This window comes from Penaeus japonicus, unplaced genomic scaffold (genome assembly GCF_977035675.1).
Source record: "Penaeus japonicus unplaced genomic scaffold, GWHDUDI00000001_assembly GWHDUDI00000008, whole genome shotgun sequence".
Classification (NCBI taxonomy): domain Eukaryota; kingdom Metazoa; phylum Arthropoda; class Malacostraca; order Decapoda; family Penaeidae; genus Penaeus; species Penaeus japonicus.
This window is the reverse complement of record NW_028234410.1, coordinates 32,793,714-32,807,985: the sequence shown is the minus strand read 5'-3', so window position 1 is coordinate 32,807,985 and position 14,272 is coordinate 32,793,714. Positions and strand designations below refer to the sequence as shown.

The window sequence follows — 14,272 nt, the reverse complement described above, 5'->3', positions numbered from 1 at the left end:
ATAGATAGATAGATAGATAGATAGATAGATAGATAGATAGATAGATAGATAGATAGATAGATAGATAGATAGATAGATAGATAGATAGATAGATAGATAGATAGATAGATAGATAGATAGATAGATAGATAGATAGATAGATAGATAGATAGATAGATAGATAGATAGATAGATAGATAGATAGATAGATAGATAGATAGATAGATAGATAGATAGATAGATAGATAGATAGATAGATAGATAGATAGATAGATAGATAGATAGATAGATAGATAGATAGATAGATAGATAGATAGATAGATAGATAGATAGATAGATAGATAGATAGATAGATAGATAGATAGATAGATAGATAGATAGATAGATAGATAGATAGATAGATAGATAGATAGATAGATAGATAGATAGATAGATAGATAGATAGATAGATAGATAGATAGATAGATAGATAGATAGATAGATAGATAGATAGATAGATAGATAGATAGATAGATAGATAGATAGATAGATAGATAGATAGATAGATAGATAGATAGATAGATAGATAGATAGATAGATAGATAGATAGATAGATAGATAGATAGATAGATAGATAGATAGATAGATAGATAGATAGATAGATAGATAGATAGATAGATAGATAGATAGATAGATAGATAGATAGATAGATAGATAGATAGATAGATAGATAGATAGATAGATAGATAGATAGATAGATAGATAGATAGATAGATAGATAGATAGATAGATAGATAGATAGATAGATAGATAGATAGATAGATAGATAGATAGATAGATAGATAGATAGATAGATAGATAGATAGATAGATAGATAGATAGATAGATAGATAGATAGATAGATAGATAGATAGATAGATAGATAGATAGATAGATAGATAGATAGATAGATAGATAGATAGATAGATAGATAGATAGATAGATAGATAGATAGATAGATAGATAGATAGATAGATAGATAGATAGATAGATAGATAGATAGATAGATAGATAGATAGATAGATAGATAGATAGATAGATAGATAGATAGATAGATAGATAGATAGATAGATAGATAGATAGATAGATAGATAGATAGATAGATAGATAGATAGATAGATAGATAGATAGATAGATAGATAGATAGATAGATAGATAGATAGATAGATAGATAGATAGATAGATAGATAGATAGATAGATAGATAGATAGATAGATAGATAGATAGATAGATAGATAGATAGATAGATAGATAGATAGATAGATAGATAGATAGATAGATAGATAGATAGATAGATAGATAGATAGATAGATAGATAGATAGATAGATAGATAGATAGATAGATAGATAGATAGATAGATAGATAGATAGATAGATAGATAGATAGATAGATAGATAGATAGATAGATAGATAGATAGATAGATAGATAGATAGATAGATAGATAGATAGATAGATAGATAGATAGATAGATAGATAGATAGATAGATAGATAGATAGATAGATAGATAGATAGATAGATAGATAGATAGATAGATAGATAGATAGATAGATAGATAGATAGATAGATAGATAGATAGATAGATAGATAGATAGATAGATAGATAGATAGATAGATAGATAGATAGATAGATAGATAGATAGATAGATAGATAGATAGATAGATAGATAGATAGATAGATAGATAGATAGATAGATAGATAGATAGATAGATAGATAGATAGATAGATAGATAGATAGATAGATAGATAGATAGATAGATAGATAGATAGATAGATAGATAGATAGATAGATAGATAGATAGATAGATAGATAGATAGATAGATAGATAGATAGATAGATAGATAGATAGATAGATAGATAGATAGATAGATAGATAGATAGATAGATAGATAGATAGATAGATAGATAGATAGATAGATAGATAGATAGATAGATAGATAGATAGATAGATAGATAGATAGATAGATAGATAGATAGATAGATAGATAGATAGATAGATAGATAGATAGATAGATAGATAGATAGATAGATAGATAGATAGATAGATAGATAGATAGATAGATAGATAGATAGATAGATAGATAGATAGATAGATAGATAGATAGATAGATAGATAGATAGATAGATAGATAGATAGATAGATAGATAGATAGATAGATAGATAGATAGATAGATAGATAGATAGATAGATAGATAGATAGATAGATAGATAGATAGATAGATAGATAGATAGATAGATAGATAGATAGATAGATAGATAGATAGATAGATAGATAGATAGATAGATAGATAGATAGATAGATAGATAGATAGATAGAATTTTCTAAACATGCACTGTATAATGGCAAATGTTACCTTTTTCAAATATGGAAGGAAAATTAAAAAGATAATTGTTTCAATAAATATTTATTCTTAAAACACAAATCCCTCTTTATTCTTTCGGTCTGAAGCTTAATGAATAGTACAGTAGTGGACCGAGTTGGTGTGGTTGAAGCACTGCAGAGGATGGGTGGAAGTGTGGGCAGCAGGTGTATTGTTGACCTTTTGCTGCCCACACGCTAGTACCTAGCCAAACACCGCTGTTGTGACTGGCTAGGCACCAGGAAGGAGGCAGGGCAAGGTGCAGCCATTAGAAAGGTTTAGTTCATCTCTGGTGGTTACATCTTGCGACAACATGCCAGGGAGGGGCCAGGGTCCTGCAGGGGGGAGACTGGGGCCTTGGCCCCCCCAAGCCACACCTGCCCCGGTGCCAAAGCTTCCATGCCCCCCAGGGCCGGGGGAGGACCCAGGGTGGGTGGAGCAGTAGGCAGTGCTAAATACCGGGGCAGGGCAGCAGGGTGGCTATGTGGACGCCTCCTCCGCCCACTACTACTGCATGCTACATGTCGGCCACTTCAAAAATAAAATCAAGTTATACTTTGGTACATATGGGGTTTTCAATTTTTTAACCTTAGTACAAGTCTTTTTGAATACACATGATTGGTAATTACTTGTCAACACATTCTTTCCATAAAAGTAAAGATAATGAATAAAAATAATACCTTACTTGGTCTGTACATACTACAAACAATAGACAAAATGCAACCTGAAGTTAAGAATATAACAACAAGTGTACAAACGATTGGAAGGTCAAGGCTCATTTCCAGGGCTGTGTGTAATTCCATTAGTCTCTCTACTAATTATACAAGCAGCCCAACAAACATGGCAGAACCTGCAAGCAGAAGCACACGTGCCATGCGTACCTCACATGGCTGGGGATTGAGCTAAGTCTACGCTGCAGGCAAAGCTTTCATCATGAGCCACTTTGCCCGCTCTGCTCAGCTGTCAACTACGGGTTTTTTCTCCCTCACCAGCTGATCCGAGTTTGTCTGCCAGAATGGCCAGGTTCAGACCAGCCCAAAACTGAATGGGCTTGTCTAGTAAGAAACACCTGATGGCACCAGAGACTAGAATTAGCACACAGCCCTTTCGCTAGGGTGCGCCAAGCTTTTGGAACGTCTTTGTCCGTGGTCTGTTCATTTACTCTCAGCATCCGTTCATTCGCTACCTTCTCTATTGGCAATCCATGGGGGTTCACCAGGTTACCCCGCACCCATACACCTAATAGTTATTATTACAGACACATATATACAAGTAACATGAGCAGTGGGCAATTGTGTTTACCCGCGCCCATACTGACTAGTGCTTCCGTCTACAATCATCATCATTCAACAATCATCACCATTATCACACTCATTATCATAAATCAACATCCTATCATCGGGGACAGTGCTGGACACGTTTGCAGGCACACCCTTGTGCCCAGGTTGCATTGAACACACGTCACATACAAGCATGATTATCAGTAAATGGCTAGTGATACTCAAAAATACCATTCTAGGCTCACTTTCGCATAAGCCACAAGAGTCTTAAGTCTCAGCTCCGAGTCAGCTATCTTTGAATTGCACTTTTTGACGCAAGAGTAGATATTAAGAGCCTACAGTCTGTAGCACCTCACCAATAAGCTTCTGTGTCACTTGGTAGGTAGTGTTGGTACCTGGCTTTGCCTTTCACCAGGCAGAAGAGATCTGGCTATCTAAGGAGACATTTTAAAGCCATACTCGCTACCACCAATATATCACAAGCACTGATGCCCTCATAGGTAGATACATTTCCAAATCTTACAGCAGCTACTCATACTTGGTACCTGATTTATTCAGATTTGTACCAACCTAAGGTAAGTGGCAGCAAAGTACTCAATGCTTAACATTTCTAAGTATCACTCTCAGAAATCAGAATTCAAAACTGCTTCTTCTTCTGTTGTTCCTTCTCTGTTGTTCTGTTGACTCTTTCTCTTTTCTCACACTCTGGACGCCATAAGACTCACTGCATTTGGCTGTTGCATCTTCAAGTAGTTTTCTGTGCTCTACTTACTTGTGGTCCAGATGCATTACTTTGGAGGTGCATAAAAGTCTCAGTAGCAAGCACTTCTTTCTTCCTTAACCCCCAGGAAACTTTGCAGGCCTATACATTATGGATAGCTCCTCTCATGATCAACTACATATTATCACACACTAAAGATGAAACGTTAGACCACATAATGTTTATATATGTGTAATATACAAAAGCCACCAACACAAAACATCCTAACAATCACCTGCAAGGCAAGCAAACTTTCCCGCAAAGGCAAGAAAACGAGGCTGGAGCAATACTTCGTTAGATGTGGAGTGTGTCAGCCCATGATGTTTATCAGTGTACACACTAACATTAGCTCCAAGTTACGCACATGTAGCAGCGGCTGAGTGTGGCTTAAGCGACACACACACATCCACACGCGTGAATCAGGGCTTAGGGAGCACCATTACGACCAGAGAGCACTAAGCTCGTTGGCAGCGTTGGTAATGAGCACGGGACATGGGTAGGGGCGGTCCTTTTGGCAACATGGCAACAGTCAAAAATGGAACCAGTCATGGCTTTGGACTAGTTAATCCGCCCCTTCCGGGTGTGAGACTTTGGGTTAACAGACATTGTACGCAACTGAGGACTTGGAAATGGCGTACATTACATAAATTGGAACTACATAATTGAAGGTGTCAAGGCCCTTTGGCATCAAAACATCCTCAATTTAGGCTGTCTGCAAATAGCTGAAGCTGTCCCAAACAGGATGGCTTGACTTGGAAGGGAACTGAAGGCTCACACAAATCTTTGGAAATTGAGGAAAAAAAAAAGAAAAAGAAAAAAGAAAGAAAAATAAAGCATAGAGCCTTTATTTCTTTGGGACACTGAATATGGGTTTTAAAAATGCAAAATATGACTGCCTTCATAGTTTAGTGTCCATGTTAGGGTGATGAAGTGAGGCCTCAACCGACAGCCCCTCACAAGAGTAGGGGGGTATGCTGTCACTTCACCTTGGGTACACTTTCGGCCAGAGTTGGGCACAGCTCTACGTTACACCAGATTGTATTCCTTTAGATTTAGCTGCAGGATTGTGTCTTTGACGGCAGCGAAGACGAACCTTATGTTCTCAGTGTCTGTAAAAAAAACAATAAAACACAATATTAATTCATGGAAAATTGTAATTTGATATTTTCACACTAATCATGAACATCTCTTACCAAGCTACAAACTATAGCAAGATAATTTACTTTACTTCAAATTATTAATGATCTAAAGCAAAGTTCTAATAAGAAACATCTATAAAAACTCTACAACCAATTACATCAAGGAAAATAGGAATCCAAAATTACTTTTCTAAATGCAAGAAACAACATAGACTCAGGTCCAAATCAGACACAAAATATATACTCAAGAAGGTTATACAAAACTATATAACTTCAACACTGAAATCAACATTCACATCATACCTCAACTAACACAAAACCATACATATACAAATACAGGTAGAAAGACACAAATATACTCGATCTGTTACTTTGTTGTAAGTTCATGCATCTAGAACGTTTCTGGTGAGCAACACTACAACTAATCATAGTAAAACTAGGGATGATATCTACAGTTCCAAGTGTACAGTATACAACTGGCATCCCACAAAATCACCTTGCAAGTGTAGATGAACAGACGGAACACAAGAGAAGTAAGAGGAGGAACATTAGGCGAGGTTGTACTCCTTAAGAGCATTCTGCATGATGGTATCCTTTACAGCGCAGAACACCAATTTGATGTTCTCAGTGTCTGTTTTGGTTCCAGAAATTTGGTCAAGAGTGTTGGGTGTTGGTGTTTTGTGGTTATTCAGTTATTTTAGAGAGTAAATATGTATTTAAAGAATCAAGTTATGTGTATTGTTTGAAAGTTCAAAAAGCAAGAAGAGATGTGTCATGCAGACATGCAGGATGAATCCAGACAATACACAGATGGAAGAAGCCAGATGCAGCATGCAAAAGAAATAAAAACAACCATATTAATCGTTTCATCATCCTTTCATGATTCATTCATTCAAGAGAGACACAAAAATCAAAGGACAAAAAGCTTGCTGAAAAGGAAAAAAAGAAAGGAGGTAGCCACACACCAGTGCCCTGATTTCCATTGATAGACCGAGAGGCCCTTAGTCTGACACTTAGGATGCATGGCAACTGCACACACAATAAAAGGTACCCCACCATGCATAGGCACCCCGGACAACAGAGAGGAACATTTCACGTCTCAAGCCTTCCTGAACATTCAGTCTAGAAGGGCCATCATGCATGTTCACTTCCACAGTAGGTGCTGTTTACCTGTCGCGCATGTGAAATGTGAATATATAATCTTCTCAGGATCAGGATTTAATTCTACAAACATACGTAGGATGAACTCCCGGGCTGCAATGGCATCCCTCTGTGGGCCTGGAAAAGAACATTTAGGATGAAGCACAAGTACCATCACTATAAATATCTGAAGAATGTGGAAACAACAAAAAAAAAAAACTTTCATGCAGTATCTTTTGCATGAATCTCTCTTGCTTAAAATGGACAAAAATGTGTTGAATGACTGTCTCTTTTCCTTCTCTTCAACACTAAGATCATTCTATGTCCTCATAAAAAATCTCATTTATATGCAATTTCTGTTGTTATAACTGCTTGTACCCATTAATAATAGATATTGATATTCCAATATACAAACATACGCTTCAATATAAATGTGTATATATATATGTTTGTGTGTGTGTGTATATAAATATATATATATATATATATATATTATAGATATATTATAGATATATGTTATATATATATTATATATATATATCATATATATATTATATACATATTATATACATATTATATATATATTATATATATATTATATATATATACATATATATATATATACATATATATATTATATAATATATATATACATATATATATATCATATATATACATATTATATATATATATATATTACACATATACATATACACATACCCCACACATATATATATATATATATATATATATATATATATATAATATATATATATAATATATATATATTATAATATATATATATATATATACATATATATATATATATATATATATATTATATATATATATAATGTATATATATATAATATATATAATATATATATATATATATATAATATATATATATATATATTATATATATATATATATATTATATATATATCATATATATTATCATATATAATAATATATATATATATATTATCATATATCATATATATATTATATGTATATATACATATATATACATATATACATATATATATATTATATGTATATATACATATATATACATATATACATATATATACATGTGTATATATGTATATATATATATATATATATATATATAAATGAATATGTATCCTTATATTCTCTCCTCCCAAACTCTACATCAACCATTAATCAGAAGAGAACAACTTGATGAGTAAAATAAATAAATAAAATCTAATTCCACAATAACTGCTGTCATTTGCAGTGCCTGGCAACTTTACGCAGTCTGAACTCCCCTAAAGAACCACCTCCGCTTCTGCCTCGACAGATCATCATTCAGTATCAATAATCTTGACTCACCCCATTGAATGTGATAAAAAAAAAGGGTAAAAAAAGAGAACCTCTAAGCTGGATTAATCAAACCACAGATAACATACCTGTAAAGAGGCCATCAATTACTCATACACATTGCAGATAATCAATATACCATATCATCAGTCTCGAAAGTAAATAAAAATCATTGCATATCAATAAAAGTAAAAAATTCAAGAAACAAACACAAAATAAATACTTAATTCATTACAGGATTCTTCTCTTCAGTCAATTTTACCACATATTCAATATATCTGTTTTCCTCAATGTCTACAAATAAAGACATAAAAAAAAACAGTATAATATCATTGCACTTTTGGCTTCTATTGAATCTAACATTTTCAATTAACTCACGTAATGAAAATGTACATATGTATATATGTATGCTTGTTTGTAAGTAGGTATACATGCATGTAAATTTGCAACTTGCAATTTGCAATTTGTAATATGTGAATGTGTGTGTGTGTGTGTGTGTGTGTGTGTGTGTGTGTGTGTGTGTGTGTGTGTGTGTGTGTGTGTGTGTGTGTGTGTGTGTGTGTGTGTGTGTGTGTGTGTGTGTGTGTGTGTGTGTGTGTGTGTGTGTGTGTGTGTGTGCATGCGCAAGTGCATGTGCGAGCATGCACGTGTGTGGGCACACATGTACATGTATGTGCAAATGTTTGGGCATACATGTTCAAGTTATCCCTGAAATATATAGAGTTAACAGAATAAAATTTTACAAAATATAAATTGTAGATCCTCTTCATCGACAAATCACTGGAGCTATATTTTAAAATTCAAAACTGTCTCACATATGATTTAAAAATAATAAAAAAGAACTGAAATAAACATACGTACTATCTACCTTTACAATTTGCATCTGATGGTTCAAAGAGTGATTCTGCACAAGGTATCATGTAAATGACACGTCTGATATCATATTTTAGATAGAAGCATTAATTACACTCCTCTATTTCACTCCATCATAATCCATTCAAATTTTATACATCTAGCATGTGTTGCAAACTAAGTGGCTGTCATTATATATCTTTAAACTACATAAGTACAACTTTTCATACAATGCTAAAAGGACAAACTACTTATGCATAAACACGACTATACTTACTATCTCTGACTTGAGTTAAAGAGCGTATCAACTAATCCAAATAACTAAAATCCAGCTATATGGGTTGCTCAACAACTGCACTTCTCTGCTTGTTCCACATACATAAATATGGACTCAGAGGGATCAGAAAATTCAGTCTAAGCCTCAGAAAAAAATTCCCCATTTTCATAAGGAGTACAAGCTTTTACATGAACCACTAAATACTTTTATAAAAGGTGTTAAGATAAAAGCTGACTGGCCAGACGGACATGTCCATCTACATTTGGTAATACATTTAGCTAGCTCTTAGTTCTGTGACGACCAAACCGACCTGTGGCACAAGTAAAGTGAGAATAACACATTCGGTCGGGATCTGGGTTTTGGGCAAGGTACATCTTCAGAACGAATTCACGAGCTGCAACATGGTCCTCTTTTGGTCCTGGAGGTCATAACAAACAAGTGTCATCGAGGGTAATGCACCTTTACGTTATCTAATGGCAAGATGGCATAAGGCTTGTTGTGAAAACTTTGGCCTTGAAAGGAATTCCTGAATCCAAATACCTGGGATAGTTTGTATGTGCTTTTAATGTGTTTTTAAGTTTTGATTTGTCCTTAATGTGATAACTTAGTAAAGATCCCCATGTTAAAATAAATTTGCCTGAATATCTCCTTCATAAATATAAAATAAGGTGAGCACCAAGTAAATATTAATAACTTTTACACAAGTATAATAATATAATATAATATGATTATTCATTTGTAAGAGTACCAAACATGATATTCATGGTTGTTTATCATATCTATTATGACTATGGCTGTCTAAATTAAAATTTGCTTTTATAGCACCCTGCGTAAACATTATAAATCCAGCCAAAACTTATGAACATAAATTATCATCCTGCTGACATTTTATATTTTTCCATCAAAATCAGCAAAAGTAACAAAATCATAAAGCTATTTTCCACTTAAATTTTCCTCCAGTGTATAGACAGACTCAAAAATATCTTAATTCAGTATTATATCATGAGGAGTGGATACCCAGAGCTAAACCCGTGACAAATCTTAAAAGTTAAGTAATGCATACAAAGCCACTTGCAACAACCTCATGCTTTCCATATCTTGTTTGTAGCTCATTTAATCTTCTAGAGTATTTTCCCCTTCTCTCCATTCCAATGCATTTCTTTCATACTGCCTAAACATTCTCTTTCCTGGCCTATCCCCATGCTGTTTGTTTCCTGATCTTCTGCAAATAAGAATAACCCTCAAAACCTAAGCACTAACTTACCATCATATTCTGGGAAATAATCCACCAGATGTGAGTACATGATCTTCTCCTCCAACAGATCCTTCTTGTTAAGGAAGAGAATAACAGACGAGTGCTGGAACCAGGGGTATGTGATAATGGTCTTGAACAGGGCCTTTGATTCTTCCATTCGGTTCTGTAAAGGTAAAGAGGAAAACGTGAATTTCAGCCAGGAAAATAAATAAGAATTATATAGATGATGATGACAGTAGTGGCAATGATAACAATATCAAAATTTCACATAATTTGTATTCAGGGAATCCTCCCAGATACAAGACACACACAAAAAAAGAAATTTAACCAAAGTGAAATAAAGGAGACTGAAATATGAGGAATGAATACACAATATAGACAACTAAACTCAAATGCTATTTCATCAAACTAATTATTAGTAAATGCATTATCTGAGCCAAGTGTCCCATTAAAGACTACCTTCCCTTTACTTAATGAAAAAAAAGAGACAAGAGAAACTTCAAACAACACACCAGGCAATATCCAAAACAGTATTTCCTTACTTAACTACTGTCATATTTACCTGAGCTAATGGCTAAAACAAGATTATAAATCTATTCTGATGCCTCCTCATTTGAAACTAAAAAAAGACTGAATGTATCCATTGCTGATTAGCGGAAGAAAGTGGATCAAAACGTTTCAGTCTTGATGCACAAGTAGGGTTAAGTTCAGGTCAAAGAGGGAGACCAAAAAGAAAGATTTTTTTTAGAAAAGAAGATAACACTGTGCCACGAACAATTAGTTTCAGGAGATGCAACTGATACTTATCTACCATAATTATGTATTAATTTGGGGGGAATCTTCCCCATTACAAGAGAGCATTAACAAGACAAGAAATGGGAGGGAGGGAAGAGGAGAAGAGGAAGAGGAAAGGGAAGAGGAAAGGGAAGAGGAAATGGAGGGGAGGGGAGGGGAGGGGAGGGGAGGGGAGGGGAGGAGGGGAGGGGAGGGGAGGGGAGGGGAGGGGAGGGGAGGAGGAGGAGGAGGGGGAGGGGAGGAGGAAGGAGGAGGAGAGGAAGAGGAGGAGGAGGAGGAGGAGGAGGAGGAGGAGGAGGAGGGAGGAGGAGGAGGAGGAGGAGGAGGAGGAGGAGGAGGAGGAGGAGAGGAGGAGGAGGAGGAGGAGAGGAGGAGGAGGAGGAGGAGGAGGAGGAGGAGGAGGAGGAGGAGGAGGAGGAGGAGGAGGAGGAGGAGGAGGAGGAGGAGGAGGAGGAGGAGGAGGACAGAGCAAGATGAGGAAGGAGTAAGAGGAGAGTAGGAGTATGAGGAGGAGAAAAGAAGACTAACAGGAGATGAAGGAGGCCAAGATATAGGAAGAAGAGTGGATCCTATAGGGTTTCGGGTTTCCATACAAACACTGACCTGGCCACTAAAATAATCAGCTAACTTAGATGTCACTGAAACATTGGGAGAGTTGCATCACTAAAACCCTATTTGCACTATGGACACTATAACTACCTAACACAACAATGTTAAACAGAATTCATATCTAATTTCTAATACTTTTTTTCCTCTTTTCTTTCTTTTTTATTAAGATACAAGTAAGCAAAGTCTTCTTTTCTTTCAAAATATTTCTCTTATGCAAAGGAAAAAATTCAAACAACATAAAACATATCATGAAATTTAGGATATTTCCCTTTTCACTTTTTTGAAAGGACAATATTCTTCAAGAAACTAAATAAGTGGTATGGTGATACTGCACCATACAAAATCATATCGGAAAACCTTTTTTGAACAATCAAAGCATTTTACTTTAGCTTCTAACCTTTATGAATCTTAAGTATGGACTAGCAAGAGGAGACAGCAAATCATAGAGATTCCAATATCAAAAACAACAAACAACTATATACAATCATATATATATATATATATATACATATACACCACATCAAATGTTATCAACAACACACTTCCACAAGAATGCATATTTCTGCTCACAACTCACCTCATTGTCAGACTCAAACAAGATCTGATCATACTCAGACAGTGCAACCAGGAAAATGATGGAGGTGACATTCTCGAAGCAGTGAATCCACTTCCGTCGCTCAGATCGCTGACCACCGACATCTACCATTCTGCAGGTGGAGGCATGGTTTAAGTTCCACCCCAAGTAAAGCACATCACAGAGAATCACATGTCAAATACACATTCAAAAGACAGAAAAAAGTGGAAATGAGAAAAGGAAAATAAAGAACAAAAACAGGCATGACTGATTAAATTCATCAACACTAGTTTTTTAGATGACTTTTGTATGACTTCAAGTTAAAAATGACTGATCTTTAGGAAAAGCTTAAATCATGAATCAAATTCATAGTTTGCATTAATCAAACAGTAATAACATAATATGGATATGAAAATTATATACAGAGTCTTTATAACAATGGATTACAAAACATAAATTACAAAAGATAAAAGTCTGATGTGAAGATATTGTTCTCCACTCTCTCCTTAATTCCATAAAACTAAAAAAGAAAAGAAAAAATATGAAGAACATTTATAGATTAATACAGCACATATAAAATTTATATATATAAATATATATATTTATATACATAATGGGACCGAGTTGCACAATGTAAGCGTTTTGAAACCAAACTACTGCACTATCTATACCCCCAAGGACCTCAGATTTCATGTGTATGTATAGAGGATAACTACAAGATGATGCATACGGTCACACTAGGTAGATATAAATAATATTGGGAACAAACACATAAAGTACGTGAAAGAGTATGAAGGGTGAGGACACATGTATTGTGCAGTAACAGGTGCACAATGACTACAGGTAAATTCACGTGCCTCTTGCCTTTCCTTGAAGCATAAGGTTGCATGTCTGGTGGTTTAACATTCATGGGGATTTTTTTTCTTTGTCTGTTTTTTACATGATGCATTAAAGAATAGATAATTTGGCTACTCTTTTAGTGATAGCTTAAATTTAAATCTCATACTGTGCAAAAATAGTTTTCTTTGTTAAAAGGAAAAGAAAATAAATATGTATGTACAAAGCTCAATCTGTGGAAGGGAAATCTCCTTACCATGTGGATCTTGCAATCCAGATCCAAAATGCATCAGAAGATATTAACCTTGTTAATATATGCAATTATTTTTTTCCTCTTCAGGACAATCACTCATAGGAAAGATAAGTTTTGCACAACAGGAAATTTAAATTATCACTAAATCTTGACTCAGATATTAGCCACTGATATGACTACACAATAGAGATTCCAACGGTTGATAGGGAATCAACTATGGACCGCACTCTTGATAAACAATGAGAGACTTTATGAGAGTCCTTGGGTTGTGGGAGACATGGGTGGTAGTTGTAATTGCAACTCTGTTATACAACAATTTGCAGAGCATTACAATGCTGACATAGGGGTACAAAAGGGACTCTACCTCCACAATGTTAGGTTAACGGCACTGGTATAAACTCTATGCACTGGGATCTAGCTACTCTGCTCTGGCTGATAGGGGAGGGCCTAATGAATTCAAGATTTTCTGATACCTAAAGATGATTGAGTCCAGATCAAAGGGGTACTCAATGATTCCAGTGGTTGGTACTCGAGCCCTAAGAATATCCTGCTCGGTCGGTAAGAAGTCCGATGATATGATACGCTCCAAATCATCAAGATAACTGCAAAGGAAAAACAGTTGTCTTTGTCGGTGTTCCTCTGATAGTGTCAAGTGGTGGATGGTGATGGGGAGCAGCATCAGTGAGATATGGTGCAACCTTGCTGATGCCTTTTCGTGTGCCACAAGTTTTATAAAGTTGATTCAATGCCTCTTTACAAACACTTTCATCTTTATTTGGTCTAACCAGGAAAAAAAA

General features: G+C 34.9%; 1 protein-coding gene across 1 annotated transcript in view; it reads right to left on the bottom strand.

The window, feature by feature from the left end:
• Positions 1-2,395: 2,395 nt before the first annotated feature.
• Galphaq (G protein alpha q subunit) overlaps positions 2,396-14,272 on the bottom strand; it is a 36,803-nt gene continuing 24,926 nt past the window's right edge. Inside the window, exons 5-9 of the mRNA XM_086538860.1 lie at positions 12,389-12,518; positions 10,417-10,570; positions 9,463-9,570; positions 6,710-6,817; positions 2,396-5,509 (exon numbers count right to left, since the gene is read on the bottom strand). Of these exons, the coding sequence (XP_086394986.1) occupies positions 5,427-5,509; positions 6,710-6,817; positions 9,463-9,570; positions 10,417-10,570; positions 12,389-12,518 (583 nt within the window). The 3' untranslated portion in view covers positions 2,396-5,426. The remainder of the gene's footprint in view (positions 5,510-6,709; positions 6,818-9,462; positions 9,571-10,416; positions 10,571-12,388; positions 12,519-14,272) is intronic.